This window comes from Melanostigma gelatinosum (assembly GCF_949748355.1).
Source record: "Melanostigma gelatinosum genome assembly, chromosome: 19".
Lineage (NCBI taxonomy): Eukaryota > Metazoa > Chordata > Actinopteri > Perciformes > Zoarcidae > Melanostigma > Melanostigma gelatinosum.
This window is the reverse complement of record NC_136652.1, coordinates 19,682,343-19,701,451: the sequence shown is the minus strand read 5'-3', so window position 1 is coordinate 19,701,451 and position 19,109 is coordinate 19,682,343. Positions and strand designations below refer to the sequence as shown.

The 19,109-nt window shown below is 46.7% G+C and overlaps 1 protein-coding gene across 1 annotated transcript in view; it reads left to right on the top strand.

Annotated features, from left to right (window-relative positions):
• The window catches only part of atad2b (ATPase family AAA domain containing 2B), a gene marked incomplete at its 5' end in the record, with an annotated part of 58,049 nt that overhangs the window by 742 nt on the left and 38,198 nt on the right, over positions 1-19,109 (top strand). The window contains 21 exons of the mRNA XM_079290762.1: positions 968-1,134; positions 1,423-1,454; positions 1,574-1,721; positions 2,232-2,331; positions 2,449-2,581; positions 2,756-2,899; positions 3,033-3,108; positions 3,303-3,404; positions 3,535-3,646; positions 3,754-3,869; positions 4,017-4,191; positions 4,447-4,535; positions 5,208-5,367; positions 6,323-6,413; positions 6,526-6,837; positions 7,490-7,640; positions 9,730-9,916; positions 10,095-10,280; positions 15,241-15,376; positions 16,335-16,528; positions 16,620-16,779. Coding sequence (XP_079146888.1) covers positions 968-1,134; positions 1,423-1,454; positions 1,574-1,721; positions 2,232-2,331; positions 2,449-2,581; positions 2,756-2,899; positions 3,033-3,108; positions 3,303-3,404; positions 3,535-3,646; positions 3,754-3,869; positions 4,017-4,191; positions 4,447-4,535; positions 5,208-5,367; positions 6,323-6,413; positions 6,526-6,837; positions 7,490-7,640; positions 9,730-9,916; positions 10,095-10,280; positions 15,241-15,376; positions 16,335-16,528; positions 16,620-16,779 — 2,971 coding nt within the window. The remainder of the gene's footprint in view (positions 1-967; positions 1,135-1,422; positions 1,455-1,573; positions 1,722-2,231; positions 2,332-2,448; positions 2,582-2,755; positions 2,900-3,032; positions 3,109-3,302; positions 3,405-3,534; positions 3,647-3,753; positions 3,870-4,016; positions 4,192-4,446; positions 4,536-5,207; positions 5,368-6,322; positions 6,414-6,525; positions 6,838-7,489; positions 7,641-9,729; positions 9,917-10,094; positions 10,281-15,240; positions 15,377-16,334; positions 16,529-16,619; positions 16,780-19,109) is intronic.

Here is a 19,109-nt window from a genome sequence, read left to right as displayed (position 1 = left end):
CTGATTTAGTGCTATCTTTGTGCTTATTCGAAATGTACACTAAATTAATAGCTTGTGTTTTCACTGTAGTCGCGTGACCTACAAGCACAGCATGACAGCCTTTGTCTCAAAATGTAAACATTGAGATTACGCAAGGTCTCGTGTCGCGGCATTACTTACGAGTATTACAGCACTTAACACAGACGAACCCTGATCAGATAAATTATAGATGATCAATGGCACATTCTCGAGTTTTAATGGGCTGTTTGGCGAGGGTTTAGACTTTCGAGTTATTCCTGGCTGCACTGCTGACACGTGATAATGCGATCTGTGATTAACAGGCTTTAGAGTGGTGCACCTAACACGTTCACGATGCTATTTCCCAATAATATTGATTGTTTTTGCACACTTAATGCTCAACCATTTCCCTCAATTTTCTGTGTCCAGATTGACGATGTTTGGGAAATGTTTTTTAAATGACTTCCAAGGTGCACCCATCAGGCCACAGCGGTTCGTACTTTATGCACTGCTGCGTCTATCTCTATCCAGTCAGTCAGTCTGTCAAACAGACGGACCGTCTCTGCAGGCATCGCAGACAGTTTCCTATAACAGTGAGATATGCTGTCATATCGGAGGGGAAGTTGAGCTGTGAAGGGCTTGAGGATCAAGGGCACATGTCTGCATGGTGCTCTGTAATGATTCGGGGAATACGTCGAGGAGGAGTTTGGTGCGAGGCATCTTGTCTCATCATTGTACTCGTCTTTTATGCCGACGTGGATTTGATTTGTTACTGGAGCAGTTTGTTCACGCTTGCCTGTTATTTGCTTAATATTGTGGCTTCACACGGTGATTGACGGGGGTGAATGTTTTATGCAAAATAATTGTCAAGGGCTGTCACAGTATATGACGAAGCATCCTCTGTTTTATTTTTCTGTTGCATGCTTGATCTGATTGTCATTTCTTTGTGTGATCCTTGTTTGTTCAACAGAAGGAGGCCAGTAGTGATGTGAGCAGTCCCAGCAGCCCGCGGCTGGCTCCCCCTTCCAAGCGGACGCGGCGGCAGGCTGCCTCCGAGCCAAGCTCCAGCGATACCTCCCCGTCCCCACAGACTAAGGGCCAGAGGGTCAGCTGGGAAATTCCCACCTACCGCACCAGGTCAGCTGCTGGCCTTCCTTTCCATGAGTATCTGAATGGGGTTGCATAATTGATGTGCACCACTACGATAGGCTAGTGCATTGCTACACACAGTCTTTAGCAGAAATAAGTTCAGACAAAGTTTGAAAAAGCAACACTTTCTCTAGACCGCTATTTGTTGCCGCTGAGTCAGAGTTCATTCTTCTCATGTCATGAATTGTAATCGTACGAACTTACACGTGAGCTACCAACCAACCGTATTGTGATTAATCCAAATTTTTTGACTTTGTTTTGTTGTTCTATTTCTAGGTTGTCCTCTCGCATAATGCAAAATGGACACGGTAATGCGCTTCTCTTCAATTTCACCCTTTTTATTTAAAAGCCATACATTGAACGTATAGTATGAGAGGCATACAATTGAAGAAGTTGGTCTCTAATTAAAGTTTTGTCAATGCTGCAGCCCATATGAGTCACAGGAGTGAGCAGAGTGGAGGTGGAGATCACTCTCACATGAACGGCCACGTGGAGCTGAAGAGGAGCTGCCGGGGGAAGAAGAGCAAATTTGAACACCTCAATCAGAGCCTGCTGTTTGACCAGCTGGTCAACAGGTAAGCTACCAGTCTCTCTGCTGACACGGCCTTTCTTTGCAATATTGTTTCCAACACAAGTGGAAGATTCATCTCGGAACATATTGAATTGGACTCCTTATACTTAGATTTAATTTTTATGAAATTGTTGTCCAGGTCTGCTTCCTTCACAAAGCTTACCAACAGTATATACGGCACAATCTACTTTCATTATTTGGACATTAATACGTCAGTTTTATACAGAGTATCCCTAAATTCTGAGCAGTGTAGTCAGGGCTACAACTCCTACACTCCTGTTCTCTTAATATGCATGTGAATACCCTCAAATTAGAGATGATGGTCAGCATGTCACCATCATAGTCAATCTTTACAATTAGAATAAGGAAGACTTTACTGTCTGTCCAAAACTGCACTGTAGACGCCGTAGATCGTGTACCTCTGTGAGACGGGAATTGTTTACCCATGTGTGTCTTCTGTAAAGGCGCCTTCAGTTTGTCATATTCTGTTTGTTCTGTGTCGGTGTCTGTGCAGCACTGCTGAGGCTGTCCTTCAGGAGATGGACAACATCAGCAGCATCAGGCAGAACCGTGAGGTGGAGCGACTCCGCATGTGGACCGGAGACACTGAGGAGGTGAGAGCGGCGCTGCTGCACCACACGACCCAGAGCTAGAAGAGTACTGTACCACTGCCGGATGGTCTTGTGTGAATACACGTGATGGTGTAAAGGCTCCATTTTTTAATCTTTTAGGAAAACATGGACATGTATTCTCGGGTGAAGCGCAGGAAGTCCATGCGCAGGAGCACTTTCAGCATGCCTACACACCACAAAGTCCTGAGCAAAAATGAGCAGCAGGAGGATGAAGAGGAGGAAGGGACTGGAGGTCAGGTTCCCACGAATGTTACTCTCATGAATCAGTGGAGCGAGAGATCACAGAAACCCAATGAACCACCTTTACTTTACCTGATTTCATCAACACTAAACAATCTAGAGTCGATTGTAAAGTGGACTTTGATTTAAGTATTTGAAGCTTGAAACTGCGTTTTATGACTGCCAGATTCTCGCGGCCAGGAAGAGGAGGAGGATGCAGAGGATGAGGATGATGAAGGGGATGAAGCAGAAGAGGCAGGGGAGGAGGATGACAGGCCGTACAACCTGAGGCAGCGAAAGACCGTGCAGCGATACGAGGCACCGCCTATTGGTAATTGCTGATCTTTTGTACACATTTAGTTGAGCTGTTCATTTCTTATCTTCCCTCTCCGTTTAATCATGTTTGAAACTGTTCTCAAGGCTTGTTCTTCTGATAACCCGTCGCTTTGTGTTTGCTTTCTCAGAACCTGTGAACAGAAAACAGAGCAACCCCTCACTTTTTGACACCCACAGATCCCCAGCGAGAAGAAGCCATATAAGGTTGGTAGAAATGAAATGTCCCGGTCCAGTCTGACACTCAACGCCTCACAATGTGTAACTCATGAGCAGCCTTTTTTTACTGCCTCCACTAATGAACTGAGCTGTGGTTATAAAAAAAAAAAGGTGTCATTGGTGTCTGCTGAGTCAGGAATGTGACGGTGTGATACTGATACTAGATTGTCTCACCACGCCAGAGTAAAGAAACATGCCATTCACAGCAGTGACACCACCTCGTCTTCTGATGAAGAGCGCTTTGAGCGGAGAAAAAGCAAAAGCATGACCCGAGCCAGGAACAGGTGAAGCCTGCAGCCTCTTTTTAATCTTCCTCTATTTGCTTTGAAACACTTTTCTGGTCTTGTTTTTGAAAGGAACTTTAAAATAATTGAGATCTGGGTCTATTAAAATACTTCCTATTTTTCTCCACAGGTGTTTGCCCATGAACCTGACGTCAGAAGACCTGTCGAGTGGGGTTCTGCGTGATCGGGCCAAAGTGGGTGCCAGCTTGGCTGATGTGGACCCCATGAACCTCGATAGCTCAGTGAGTGGAAACACTGATACGCACCGCTTTTAAACACAGTTTTAGCCTGTTTTTTTATGAGGCAATTACTCTTTGAACGGTTACAAATGTGTGTGTTTTCTCTTCAGGTGAAATTTGACAACGTGGGTGGCCTCAGTAATCACATCAAGTCTCTGAAGGAGATGGTAGTGTTCCCACTGCTTTATCCTGAGATCTTTGAGAGGTTTAAGATTCAGCCTCCCAGGTGAGAACAACTCCCATGTATTTATGTCACTTCCATGAGGGCATTTTCATGCTTGTGTTGGTACACCGATGCCAGATGTGAAAGTGCCTTACTTTTTGCCATAATCAAATGAACACGGTTTCCATTTCCTCTCCCTTCCCTTCGTAGAGGGTGTTTGTTCTACGGCCCTCCAGGGACCGGAAAGACCCTGGTAGCACGGGCGCTGGCCAACGAGTGTAGCCAGGGAGACAAGAAGGTTTCCTTCTTCATGAGGAAAGGAGCCGACTGCCTCAGCAAGTGGGTCGGGGAATCAGAACGCCAGCTCCGCCTGCTCTTTGACCAGGTGAGGCACACTGGTGAGGTGGGAAGGGATGAACTGGACAGAGGCTTGAGCTGAAATGACCTCACGATGTAAACGGAACACTGGTGGCTGCTGGTAGAATATTTTCAGCTCAGCAATTGCGACTTAATATCGTCACATTGTTGAGAGAACCTTCTGTTTAAGTCAACGGAACCCAGCTGGCTTAGTTATTTTTCAATGAGCGTGCTGTTTTCTTTCTAATGGTTTGACCTTTGTCTTGTGTATGCTTCTGCTCAGGCTTACCTGATGAGGCCATCCATCATTTTCTTTGATGAGATCGATGGTTTGGCTCCCGTTCGCTCCAGCAGGCAGGACCAGATACACAGGTAAGGCTGATTAAGAGCACCTGAACGCTACCCCACAGCGGCAAACTCTCAAAAGCTGCTTTTCCTTGTGTGCACATTGGCCTGTGTGCCTCTGCAGGCCTGAACGGCTGCTGCTGCTGCGTTCCCTGCCAATAGGTGGTGCAGGTTTTCTTGCTCTTGACTACGGTCACGGCACTGCAGCTTTGATTTAGAAAGAAATTGACTTCGTTCGGATGCCACTTGAGTTCATATTTGTTCATTTGAGTTGCCGTCTATTTCATTTCTTACTTATTCAGCATGAACTGCAGGTGAGGAGGTGAACTATTATGCAGGCACAGCGTGCAGTTTATTCTTATGGAAGTGTTTGCCATCTGGAGAATGGAGCATTTGTTACTGTGAAATGTGATTCTGGATGGAAGTTTATTCAAAACCTGAAACATGCTTGTGCTCTAATTGCCCTCCTGCTGCCATGCTGGGTAAACGCAAGCATGGAGCTCTCGTCAACACGGAAATAGAAGTGTTGATATCTTTGCCCCTCACTGTTTTGTTCAATATGCGTGTTTGATAGACCACCTCAGTGTTCTATTTGCAGGAATAATGTCTTGTTTATTTGGACACTACGGAGTCACGAGTCTTGTCAATATTGTCTCAGTATTTGTGCTGTAAACGTGTACTTATCCCCCCCGCGTCTAGCTCCATAGTTTCCACCCTGCTGGCCTTGATGGACGGCTTGGACAGTCGTGGGGAGATAGTGGTCATCGGTGCTACAAACAGACTTGACTCTATCGACCCGGCACTCAGGAGGCCTGGACGCTTTGACCGGGAGTTTCTGTTCAACCTGCCCGACAAGAAGGTGAGGCGCCGTCGACATCCTGTTCACTGAACTACGCATGCAACGTCTTGTTGTCACTGCATTGATTCTGGATATTGTTGCACCACATAATCTGAATGCAACATTCTGCGTAAGGAGAAGTTAATGTACATACAGCGCTGTACACGCCCACATGCACGCCCAGCTGGATGCTGGATACATTGCAGAAGTAAATGGTGTTTTACTCGTAAGAGTCGTGCGGTGAAATGAGTACAAGCAGCCCTCTGGCTCTTAAGAGTCTCCTCCGCGGTTCTTTCCTCGCTGTTGGATGTTCTGATCCAATAAGCAAATGGCAAAGCAGATGCTCATTATGTGTCTGGAAAATAAAAAATAATTATATGAAGATTTATTGCGATGCTTTACGCTTTAATCTCGCACTTGAGGGGACTTGTTTTTCACATGTTAAATGTGACAGTGAGTCAGACTCCTCTCCATCGAGCTCAAATCCTTGCTCGTGTGCAAACGGCGATCCGCTCTCCACATTCGACTTCAGCTCGCTCTCATGATGCCCAAAGAAAGAGAACCCCGTGTGAAATCTGGCTCCGTGATGAAAGATGATGAAAACTGTTGCCCTTGATTCTCGACAAAGCACGCTTTGTTCTTAACGCCTGCTCATCAGAGCAGAGTCCTGTGGAGGCAATGAAACGAAGGGCGTGTTGTGCAGAAAGCTCACTCCTGCACTTGATTCCTTTTAGATTTTTCTCTTGCTGTTATCATATCTAGATTGAGTAAAACATGTTCTTTTCATGATGATATTTCTGATGTGATTTGTCATGCCTCACTCATCGACTTTATTTCTTGTTTTTGCATTGTTTGCTCGTAGTGGAGGCCACTATGGCAGTAGAGCCGGTGTTTCTTTGACGTGCTGTTCTTGTTGGTCTGCTGACTCCGCCTCCTCTGTTCTCTTTGTGTCTCTTTTCCTTTTGTCCACCACAAGGCCAGAAAGCACATCTTGGAGATTCACACACGGGAGTGGAATCCCAAACTGGCCGAGCCATTTGTAGATGAACTAGCAGAAAAATGTGTCGGTAAGAGACCTGTGTGCCACCTTTTGTTATACAAGTGTCGGTTATTATTAAATCCCACATTTGACAATTTAAACGAATCAATAACTAACCTGTGTGTGTGGTTGGCTCCCAGGCTACTGCGGTGCTGACATCAAAGCACTTTGCACAGAGGCAGCCTTGGCGGCGTTGCGCCGCCGCTACCCTCAGATCTACGGCAGCAGCGTCAAGCTGAGCCTGGACGTCGCCTCCATCGTCTTAGGGCCCGCCGACTTCAGCAAAGCCATTACGACAATCGTGCCAGCCTCCCAGAGGGCCCTGGCCCCCCCCGGCCGAGCCCTGTCCCCCACCCTCAGGCCCCTGCTGGCCAGCTCTTTCTCTTTGGTGCTGAAAGCTCTGCTCCGAGTCTTCCCCCACGCTCAGTGCACTGACGGGGACAACGCACACGGTAGGGATGTGGGACCAGGTGCCCGTGGTTTCATTTGTTTTCACTTTCCTACCGCCGGCAGCTGCTTCTCCCACGTCGACTCTCTTGCTCTCTTCTCCATTGCCACCCGTCTCACTTGTTGGTGTGCTTTTTCTGTAGCATTTGATTGTTTATTACCCCCCCCTCACCTTATTACCAAAATGCTGTGTGCCACCCTCACACGCTGAACCTAAAGTGTGATGAAACTCTCCCCCAGAGAATGCAGAGGTGATGGCACAGAGATTGGATAACCAGTCATCCTGCTTGCACTTGAATACCTCAACTCTCACTCCAGTCAACACAAGTGTTGACAGCAGATTAGCCACAGTGCAGCACTTGACCAGTGGGAGATTGCTTACGGGAGTTGCACCCAATAATGACATACGGTTCCCAGGGTGCTGTATCGCTTTAAATGCCCATTACATCTCGCCTAATAAGCCAGCTCTGTTTTTTTATTGTCACTTTTTCTGTTAAATGACCTCATTAATGTCAGTGATAGGGCAGCTTCGAGGATTCAACTTTGTGGAGACAAACTTTTAAGTGCATTTGCCGCCATGGTCTTAAATAACCTCAGGAAAGCTTAGTTTGCCTCGTATGCACGGCTGTATGAGCAGCGCTTCTCTCTCTGTGCCAGGCGGTGACAATCAGCTGCTTGAAGACCACTTGTACAGCGACGATGACAATGAGGAGCGCTCTGCCGCCATCTATGAAGTCCAGCCTGCTGCATCCCCAAAGAGTCAGCCCTCCTCTTCTGCAACGCACAGACCCTTCCTCCACTTCTCCGCGTGAGTCTGCAGGAAATTTTTTTTCTGTGTTTTCTGTCTAGAATGTTCATGCCAACATACCAAGCAGACACAGAACATGTTTCTACAGAATACAGATGACCTAGGGAGCTTTAGAAGTACAGTTTTTGTGCTAGTAGAGGGAAACCTCCTAATTAAGATATAAAGCTTCTATTTCCCATTAATATGGAGCAAAAAATAGTGTCTCTAGATCACAGGAGGAGATGAAAGTGAAGGGAGAGAAGGCAATTCTGAAATCAGAAATGCAATGGCTGTATCTATGCAGAAAGGGAGAGAGGTGAAGGAACCAGATGACTTCATTTACTGGAAGCACAGGCTTCAGCTCAAAGTAGGGCTGGGCGATAAATCGATTTAATCGATTAATTCGAATGTGTGCTTTAAGGCGATGTGTTTTATTGAAAATCGAGAAAATCGCCCCCACCCCTCCCCCACGTGGGGTTCCCGTACTAGAGTGCGCGCGCATTGTTTACAAACGAGAACAATGGCGGCCAGCAGTGAACCTCTCGTTTTTAAGAGAGGGAAGAATGTGTCTTCGGTGGTCTGGAAATGGTTCGGGTTCGTGTCATCTGACACAGAACAAACAGAACCACGATGTAAGGTCTGTCTAAAAGCTGTTGCCACAAAATCAAGCAGCACAACAAATTTAATGCAGCACCTCAAACAGAGGCATGCCGCCGAGTGGGAGAAATGTTGCGCCCTGAGGCAGCAGGACGGGAGCACAAGCGCCGCCGCCGCCGCCGCGACCACCTCACAACAACAACCCAGCATTTTGGAGACATTCACCAGCTGTACTCCGCATGAGAAGAAGAGTGCCCGGTGGAAAGCCATCACGGATGCAGTCGCGATGTATATCGCAAAAGATATGGTGCCCATATACACCGTGGAAAAGCCGGGGTTTATTCACCTTCTCAAAGCTTTGGACCCCAGGTACGTGCTACCAAGCCGTAAACACTTTTCTGACGTTGCCTTGCCTCGGCTGTACAATAGTACACGCGAAAGGATCTCTGCGGAGCTGGAGGGGATGTCGTTCTACTCCGCAACAACTGACCTGTGGTCCAGCAGAGTGATGCAGCCTTATCTAAGTTTAACGGTGCATTACATCAATGACAACTGGACTCTGCGATTTAGGAAAAACATGCACTACTGTTTAATGTTTACTGTTTAATACTGTTGGTTATGTTGTGAATGCACTTGATTTTGTTTACATGCACTTATTTACTGTGCAAAATATGTTATGTTGATGTTAGATCAGATGTTGCACTTTTGAAAATGTGAACGTTAAAGGGTCACATACATTTTATTTCATGTTGTGTTTGTATCAGTGTATTCAGTTAAAGCTTACTGTAAAAAGTTACATTTGCACAGACAGTTGTTTACAATGGAAGGCTACTATTTAATGCCATTTAATGTTATGTTTAATTTAATTTTATATTTAAATGATTCAGGGAAACAAAAGAGTGACCAAATACTTTTTCTATACTACAGGCACCTTTCTACAATGTTCAGGTTTTGTTTGCACTTTATTTTTATCAACCTACGAGGAAAAATCATCACAAAATAAAATAAAAAATTGTTTTCAACAGCTTCTGTCATCTGCAAAATTTTTTGGGGGAAAAAATCGATTTAAAATCGTGAATCGGATTTTTTGTAAAAAAATCGGAGATTTTTTTTTTAGGCCATATCGCCCAGCCCTAGCTCAAAGAGTTAATTGTTGCTCAGAAGCGACACAACTCTGTCGTCATTGTGTTCTGATTGCTCTCATATTGGTGTCTCGACCATTTTGCCCTTGAAAATGTTTCGGACTGCCAGGAAGCTGTGTGAATACATCTAGAATGTTGCTCGTGTTGTCCACATGTACTGAGGTGGTTTCCCAGTAAAAGACGACCTAAAAAAAAATGCATTCACAGGTTGTTAAGTTAGTATCAACTGTAGCTTTACACTCCGACATCAGCTGACTGAAGCACATTAATAAAACCGAGCTATGAGCTGGTCGGTGATGGAGAGGCGATGAATGTTATGCTCACCACGAACCCCCCCCCCCCCCCCCCCCCCCCCCCCCATCTGCTTCCAGCTCTGCCCTCCAACAGCCCACGGCATACCGGCCTCGTCTGATGCTGGCCGGGGCCCCCGGCTCAGGGCAGAGCTCCCACGTGGCCCCCGCCTTGCTGCACCACCTGGACAAGCTGCCGGTGCACCGGCTGGATTTGCCCACTCTCTACTCCGTCAGCGCTAAGACGCCAGAGGAGTCCTGTGCTCAGGTAACACACACACACACATGCAGATTCCACACGCAAGGCTATCTGTTGCACAGGTGGTGGAAACCTGGAGAGACTAAGCAACTTATTGGCTTTTAGGTACTTAATAATTTGCACTGTAGCTCTCCTCTGACTCAGATTTAGGCAGCGATGTGTGCTTGACCGATGCGTGTGGCTGCAGGTTTTCCGGGAGGCCCGTCGGAGCGTGCCCAGCGTGGTGTTCATGCCTCACATCTCTGAGTGGTGGGACACGGTGAGTGACACCGTGAAGAGCACCTTCCTCACCCTGCTGCAGGACGTGCCCTCTTTCAGCCCCATCCTCATCCTCGCCACTGCTGAGACTCACTACTCGCAGCTGTCGGAAGAGGTAGGAACACAGTGTACACACACCCGAGCTGACATTTTCCGATTTACCCGGAGGCCCGGGCGCATGTTCTTTTATGATTACGTACAGCTGTTGGTGGAATTGCTTCCATTATATGAGAGAGGAGAGTGTTACCCTGATGTCCTTTTTTTAATATGGTATTGGAGGCATGATTCAAAGGTTGTCTTCCTTTCTCTCGTACTGGGCAGCGCTAGTGCAGACCCACGCAGGGTGTCACAGTCGAGGTCAGCGGCTCCCGCCGAGTTTTTATCTACTTTGGCTCCATCTGCCTTTTCTTGTCATTTATCCCGCTCCCCACTTTTCACCACGGGTATCCCCACCCCTGCTCCTTCATCCGTCCCCCTGAATTCAGTATTCTCTCTCTGCAAGCCAAAGCAGAGTCGGACCACCCGGTGTGGGTGAGGCTGTGAGGGAGGGTTTGAGGGGAAATGGAAGGAATTGGTGGAGGGGGGAGAGACGGATCAACATAAAGAAGAGGGTCTCTAGTCGGGCAACAGAAGGGCTCTAATTAGATCTGGGGGTTGGCAGCCCGATGTCTTCGACACACACACTGTAACAATATGCCCGTGCAGACTGTGCAGGTCTTTATTTCTGTCTCTCTGTGTGTGTGTGTGTGTGTGTGTGTGGGGCTGCTCTTTCTGCAAGGCCTCGGTCCTGCTACGCTACAAGGAGAGCTAGGCCCTTGGGGTGATTCTTTCTCTCTTTACTCATTATGTCTGAGGCACCGGGGCTGTTAAACCCACTGAGGCCAGAGCTCTTTTTTTAACCCCCGGAGTTGTAGTTGACACTCTTTTAAATGTTTTACTTGCGTTTCTATCTTTCGTTCCCTGCCATTCTTTGTATTATGCGTTTGATGTTTCCCTGCGACTCTGAACATTCTTCTTGGCGTTTTGCTTCCCTTCCCTCCACCGTGTTTGGTGATTAGCAATATGAAAGTGTCTCATGTCAGATTGCTGTTCATTACATGCTAGGTGACTGGCTGAAACCACGTAGGATTGGCAATTACTTCTTTTCATTAAATTTACCTTTTCTTTGGTCATTGAACACATAGCGTGTAGCCTGGAGTATCGGGGAGCTCGTGATGGGACAAATGGTGTGCCCAAGTCAATCTGGAGCCAGCGTGAGCAGATCAACACTGTCCTCGGGCTACGTGGGCTTTGTCCTCGCTGTTCTTCCCCATTTCAGTGTCTTGCGCTGCTAGTTTGTTGTGGAATTACTCCATTACACTTGTTAATCAGTTCTTCTTCTTAACTTCTCCAAACCACTCTACCTGTACCACACGCTGGGCCTCCTCCTGTGTTGTTCCCACACCGGCAATGACAAAGGACCGGCCTAGATGTTCAACAATGAGATTATTAATATTGTTACATTATTATATTTACTAGATTTGATAAGCCTGCTGTTCAATGAATCCTTCAGTCGTTTCCATTAACGGTGATTCTGCTTATTTTGGTTCCAAGTCTCTTGATGCTGTGCTGTTCCCACATAAATGGACTGTTTACATAAATACATGCTCTCAGCTGTATTATCAGTGTGATAACGAGCAGCTTTGAAGTTTCTGCTCTGTGGAGGACCGGCATGCCGACTCTGATCCTCTATGTGACGTCTGAGAGGGTTCCTCTGAAACCGGGCCTCACGTTTCCCACTGAGCGTACCATCTGCAGATTATCTGCTGAGTGAGTGAATTTCCGCTGAGGCCGCGTGCATGTTTAGCAGTTTTGTCTCGTCGATAAACTTGACCTATTTTGCATTTTGTTTGTTTTGTCGAATGCTTCTTATCTCGAAGTGGCCCAGTGGAGTTTTGGTTACATTTGTTTTATGGCACACACACGCGCGCTGCAGTCGATGGCGCTTCAAGTGATTTTGGCGATCTGTGGAAGTGTTGTTTCACTCTCTGGCACAGAGAACACAGTGACAGCTGCTGTCTCCGCTCTAGACCGCAGCAGGGAAGAGGCAGCATCCCTCCCCAGCCAAAGCTGACGCCACAGGCTGTGGTCCAACTACACAGCCTCCCTGCCTCCCTCGGCAGACGCTCAGTCCGGTTACATCGACTTCCTCCTCGGCGGAGGGCCGATGGAAATGGCTCGAACGTGTGATTGAAAGTGTGAAGCAACTGCAGTTAGTGAGAGATCCTGTCATTTTGCTCTTCAGGGTGTGTGTTTCCGAGGCGTCGTACATCACACAACGGTGTGTTGGAAATGGTATGAATATGCCCGCCACGGATATTATTGTCATTTTATGCCACTGATAATAATACAAATACACCCTGTCAAAGAGCAATTTGCTTTTATTACTTGGTAATATTGGAATGAGACAATGCGTCTTGCCTGCACATGCTCAGGTCTTCCAATGGTGAGAGAACCCTCCTGTTTGTTCTGGCACCATGTTTGCTGATATGTTGGACATTTTTAAGGAAACAAACACAACAGGCGATACCGAGGTCACGGTCATAAACAACAAGTGGATAATGTAATCGTAGCAGGCTTTGATATGAACCAGAGCTGAGCGGTTATTCTTTATGATCATTTATCGTCTTTCAATGGAATCATATCTATTTCTCCTCGGTGGATGTAAAACATTCAGTTCGGTAGCCCACTCGTCCGTCTCCGTGGCCACATCCTCCAGCTCATTTTTGGAGGAATCCCGAGGCATTCCCGAGCCAGATGGGATGCGATCCCTTGGGATCGCATCTTGGGACTGACTCCTTTCAGTTCCCAGGAGGAGCTGCTGAATGTAGATGGAGTGGTGAATTGAGAGCTTTGCCTTCAAGCTCAGCCTCAGCTCCCTCTTCACCGTGACATACCAGTATGGTGAATGCCATGGCTCTCTTATGTTGTCAAAGGGGTTTAATAAGAACTGTGTGCAGTCATTGTCATCGCCACTCTATTTGGACTAAATTTGACTCCCGTCCCGGGACGTCCTGAAGCTCGAGCATCACTGCTGACGCCTCACCAATACACCTGACCATCTCATGCTCTTTCACCCTCGATCAGTGATCACCATTTGGACTTTAGTGTGTACATTTCTGTCCGGATTGTCATTTCTACACATTTTTCCTCACGCAGGACGTTGACATTACTTCTTTACCCTTGTAGCTGTAGACGGTTGTAATTCGGGAAGGCGTCTCAGCTGTTTTTATGTGGATGAGATGAAGAGTTTTTCCCACTCATGCTGTGTTTTATTGCCATCTCACTTTAATACCTACAGCAGGGATTTTCATCTTTAGAAAATTGAGATAAAGATGTAGCAACAGGACGGAGCTTGCCAGTCTTGACAAAATACTTTTTTTTCCTTTTAAGTCTGTCTGCAGCTCAGAATTGATCATGCTAGCAGAACAGCTGTCCGGTTTTGTTTTATAGTTGCTCTTGTCTTTGTACATTTAGCTCTCGTCTCTTCAAGCATTCATCTATCCACACATTTCTGCTAACCCTCCGTGTGTCAACACCCCTGCAGCCTTCATCATGATGAAAAATGCTGCGGATCATTACCTGCTGTGTGCTACATACACTTTGGCTGTCTCTGGCTCCCCGACTACTCTCCTCCTTTTTACTCCATTCCTCCTTTTTCCCCCCTGCCTTCTGAGGAGAGAGTGAACAGAGAGAGAGGATAAGAAAGAACAGAAGGCAATGTGGAGAGATAGAGAGAGAACAAACGTGCCATGGGTAAAGGAGAGGATCGATGTGAAAGGGGGGGGGGGATAAAGTAGGTGCTCAGTCAGCAACAGGGCTTCCCGTCGGGAGCAGCCTTGAGCTCCATCATGGAAGTGAACTGGGATCTTTGAAGCCCCTTGTAGCCCCAGTGGAGCTGCACACCAGAATGTTATGGAGCTGGAAAAAGGTTTATGCATCTCTCTTCCAATATTGTATTTTTAAAAGAGCAATTTACAGCATTCGGAGCAGTAATATAGCAGCAAAACACCTATTTGTTACATAAAGAAATGCTCCCAATCGCACATCTTGCACCTTTTACAGGATATTCAACCTTTGTTTCTTTATGATGAATGTAATACTTAACTTGTTTATTTAGGGCTCGTACAAAGGCAATACAGTAGTCAAGGGATTTGAGTTTACAGATGATTACGATCCCTCTTCTGCATTGTGGTTTGTTTATGGCTTTTTGCTGGTTCCATCTACAGTCTGTGGACGTACCTCTGGTTACAATCGTTGTCTTTTCGACTCTTCACAGTTCATCTTCTTTGTACGCCCTCTGGCGTTTCGAACAGCGCCTCCGTTGATGCTCGGAGCTCGCTCTACGGTGCCGAGCACGAGCATAAACACAACTTCAGACCTCTTACCTTTTTCTTTTTTTTTACAGTCCATATTTTAAATGTCTGAAAGCTTAAAATGATATCTGGGCCCACATCCTTAAACTACTGCGTTTTTAAAGGCGGTGCATCGTTGATGAAGTTCGGAAGCTTTGCGTTGATCAGCTATCATGTGGTCTTGAAATCACTAAAGACCCTTTTTTATTTTCGTCCCACTGTTGCGGTTAACCTGGACATGAAATACGTCGTCTGTTGGTGAAGTCCTGAACTTGTAAGCGGTGCGCTGGGTTTCTGCTGTGCTCAGTCGGGCTTCACTTTAATGTTAGGAGCTGATGAAAACTGGCACAATCAGCTGCACGCTGTCTTTTACGTAACAAATATAAATTGGAGTAATTGGTTCAAGAAGACGGTGGGTGTATGAAATCAAATGAAGTATTCTTAAAATGTAATCCATTTAGCAGGAAGCTGAACTTAAGAAATGAAAGAAATACATTTCGTGTAGAAGCTTTAGACACGAACCTCCCGCACAGAAGCCATTGTTTTACCATTTTCAGGTTAAGCTAGGTGCCTTTGTGCTTGTTCTGTGCTTTAACCTGATTTATACTAAGAGGGATTTAATTGTAAGTGATAACGAAATATGGTGAACTGAATTCTCATCCCTGATTGTTTTTCTTACAGCTCAGAAGTTTGTTCCAGAGGACCTACGGCGAGGTGGTGACGCTGTGCTCTCCAGCAGAAGAGGAGAGGAAGAGCTTCTTCTCCGACCTGCTGCTGGTCCAAGCGGCCAGGCCTCCGCCTCGCCTCAGGACTACAGGTACCGAGTGCCGTTCACTGAGACGTGCAGGACGAGGCGGTTATGACTCATCTCTGCTGTCAGTCCTAGAGGGCAGTGTTGTCTGCAAACGCTTCTTTCCTTCCCAGCTCTGCTCTCAATCTCTCCCACAGTCTGTGTACTTGACTCACATTTGCACTCTGCAGTTACATGTTTTACCTGTTCAGATGGAAATGCTTTCAAATGGAAATTGTGTCCAGCATTCAGCCGCAGTTTGCTCATTGATGCCAGGCAGGGGTCCCCCGCTTTACTCGCCCGGTGCTCTTCGGGGGTTCCTGCCTGGATAAGGCAGCATTGAGGCTTCCAGCAGAGAGGCCGGCGGGAAAGCGGGGAAGAGGAATCTCTACGAGGGGTCCGGCTGTTATTAGCCATAATTAGAATCAGGGCTTTGGATTGCTGCTGCCGAGTGAAGCGGCCCGAGGTGCTGTGGAGAGCTTCCTAACGATGTCGGCAGATGCCTTGGGCGAGGACTGGCGCCTTCGGAGAGGAGGAGAGGATGTCTGCTTGCCTTTCTTCATCACTCTGTCATAGTCCAGAGGTTTTTCCTTAGTGGATATCAAAACCTGTGTTCAGGAAAGAGCTGCAAGAACCTTAAAAGGTTTTTTTTTTTTTCTTTTCTTCTAACCGGGGGGACGTGTTTTTTGGTACGTCTCTGCGATGATGAAAAAAGGATCCGGGTTGAGATTGGTGGGTTGGACTGTCTGGTTGTCCACTTCCAACAATGTGCTAGCTGTGTGCCTGTATTTTATATCTGCATAGCTGGAGCAGTGCTTTTGCCTGTCTGTGAAGTCTTTGTGTTTAGTTGCTGTGGGCAAACGCACAAACACTTTATTTTGTCTCTGGGTCGCTCCTGGCGTTCGATTTTTAAGTCTATAGATGGAAGCTGTATGAAATTGCATTCTAATTCGTTAGCGTTCCGTTTCTGCTTCCCTCTCGGCAGGGAGGTGTGAAGAGGTGCTGCCGGCGGCGGAGGCTCCGGGCCCCAGAGTCCTGTCGACAGAGGAGCAGCGCCGCTTGGCTGAGCAGGAGGAGAACACACTACGGGAGCTCCGGCTCTTTCTCAGGGACGTGACCAAGCGCCTGGCCACCGACAAGCGCTTCAACATCTTCAGCAAGCCGGTTGACATTGATGAGGTAAAGAGGATTGAACCCGCGTCCCGGTATCTCACTCACGGTTTGACAAATCCGGTTTTAATCCTGTGTTAAAACGGACTTTGCGTGTCAGGTGTCGGACTACCTGGAGGTTATTCGGCAGCCGATGGACCTGTCCACTGCCATGACCAAGATTGACACCCAGCAGTACCTGAGAGTGAAGGAGTTCCTGAGGGACATCGACCTCATCTGCAGCAACGCTTTAGAATACAATCCTGACAAGGATCCTGGAGGTGAGGAGTAATACTACGGACGCATGTAGGGTGCTGTACATAAATGCAATATGCACGTGCAATTTAATGTGAGAAAGCCACATGCTTGTATACTTGTACTTCAACACAATCTGCTGAGTTTTAATAAAACACTAAGTTCAAAATGGCTGACATTTGTGTGCTAAAATAGGCTTATAGGAATTATCTCTTCTCTTTTAAAGCACAGAGATTAAGTTAATATTGATCATTTCATCCAGGACTTGGTAAGAAAGCTGCGATGGAAATCTAATGAGCAGATTAATTTGAGACCAAAGCAGCGGCAGGAGACTGCTTGATGGCTCACGCTGAAGAGATATTAGAGCTTTGATTAAGGAGAACAGAGACAAATACAGAAAGAACAAAAAACAAAGTGTGTGAGAGAGAGAAGAAGTTATTGGATCCCACACGAGAAAAGATGCTTACCTAAGTCACATGCAGCGCTGCAGTCAGTGGTATCTGAGAATATCTGACACACAATGCATCTTATCTAAGATGCCGGTGTTTGTCTCTTCTGCAGGTCTCTGGTGTGTGTGTATGTGTAACCCCCTCCCGTCCTCCCCTTGCTTGGGAGATGAAGTGTGCTCGTTATCAGGCCAGCTGCCTGTGACTAGTCGGTCTCGGAGCCAGAGAGTTTGAACTGTTAGGCACGTCACGACCTTCCGCGGTTGAGTTTCTAAGCAGGCTGCAACCTGCGGGTTTGCATAAAACAAGGTTGCGACAGCCAACATGTTGAACTCGAGGCTTCAAAACGTCCACAAACCAACAACCAACTTCTTATATACAGTCGATGGATGCAAGTGACCCCAATGTGACCGGGGATATCCACTGTGTCATGTTGTCTTGAGGGATGATACTCAAATTACTTCACAAAACACATAAGTAAGTTCACTCAAATGTTGAGGAATTCCTTTCATCCTGAACTCGATCTTAAGATTGTCCCTGAATCTGCCAACGGATATCTATACACAAGCTTTCACACTTCTGTACCCCGAAAGAAGTTCTTTAGTTTTCTAGTGAAGGCCTCCGACGGTCCCATGGTAATAAATCAACATTGGACTCTCCAAATAAGTCTGACCATGTGTCTCTGCAGACGCTGTTGTGTTCCATTAGGCTGTCATTGTGTGAGGAAAAAGTAATTCGATTTAACACTTAATGACTTATGAAAAGGGCTTCCAGGCCTCACGATGGTTTTCTTCAACTTGGAAATCCAAATGAAATAAAGTGCATACAGCAACCCCCCCCCCCCCCCCCCAGAGGCTGCATATGCATGAAGATTTAATTGTCTCTTGTCTTGCAGTTTGCACCGATTTGTACATCATCCTCCTCCCCGTCCCAGCACCTTTTCCAAAGCCCAAACATGGGCTCCATAATGAGTGCTGGAAAACACAAGAGCACACATGCACACACATTTACACACAGCGCAAACAAAGAGGCCTGTTATTTGCAGTAGCTTACAAAATAAATTGGATTTATATGCGTTGTTTAAATTGGCTACTTGCCTGCACGACAGGGAAAAGCCCATGTGAAGAGGGATGCATGTTTGTGAATATATTTGAAAAATAATCATGGAAAAGATGCTTGCAAAAATGAGCTTGTTGCACGGAAGAGAAACAGTTTATTTCCACCAGAATCTAATCCTCAACAGCAGTACCATGATGATAATTGAAAGCTGCATACAGAAGACCTGCTTCGGACCTTTCAGGCGATATGACCATTTAAATTCTCGCCCTGTGTGTTTACCTGCTTTGTTCCCTTATAAAGATGTAGCTGCCTGACACCGATGGGAAGCAATTATCTTCCAGCCCAAATTAATAAATCACATCTCTGGTCTTTGCAGGCGAGGGCCCGGGTCATTTGTTGGAATGCCGGGTCTACAAATGAAACGCTAAAGAGAAAAAAATGCAATTAGGCAGGTTAATAAAGAAGACCAAGAAAGCCTCTCACCCGGCGCTTTGCCGTGCACAATTACGCTGCTGGGGAAATTCGACACCAGCTCGAAAAAAGTGGCGGGGAAAAAACCCTCGTTATCCCTCAGTGCGCCGTCTCTCCTTGTCCTTAGCTGTCTTCATCGCACCGTCCTCCACGTGCAATCGTGTCGGCTTCCTCGTCTTTTACCCCCTCACCTCGCTAAATAACAACTTGGGTTACGTTTATAAAAAAGGCTGATATCTCTGTGCTCCACAATGCGACTCGGTTTCACAAATGCATCTTTATTGCTCGAGGGAAACGGCGATAACAGCCCTGTGACTGTGAACAACAGCGGTGTATGTCAGAACCTTCTTTGCGTGTTCTAGATAGGGGAGGTTATTCAG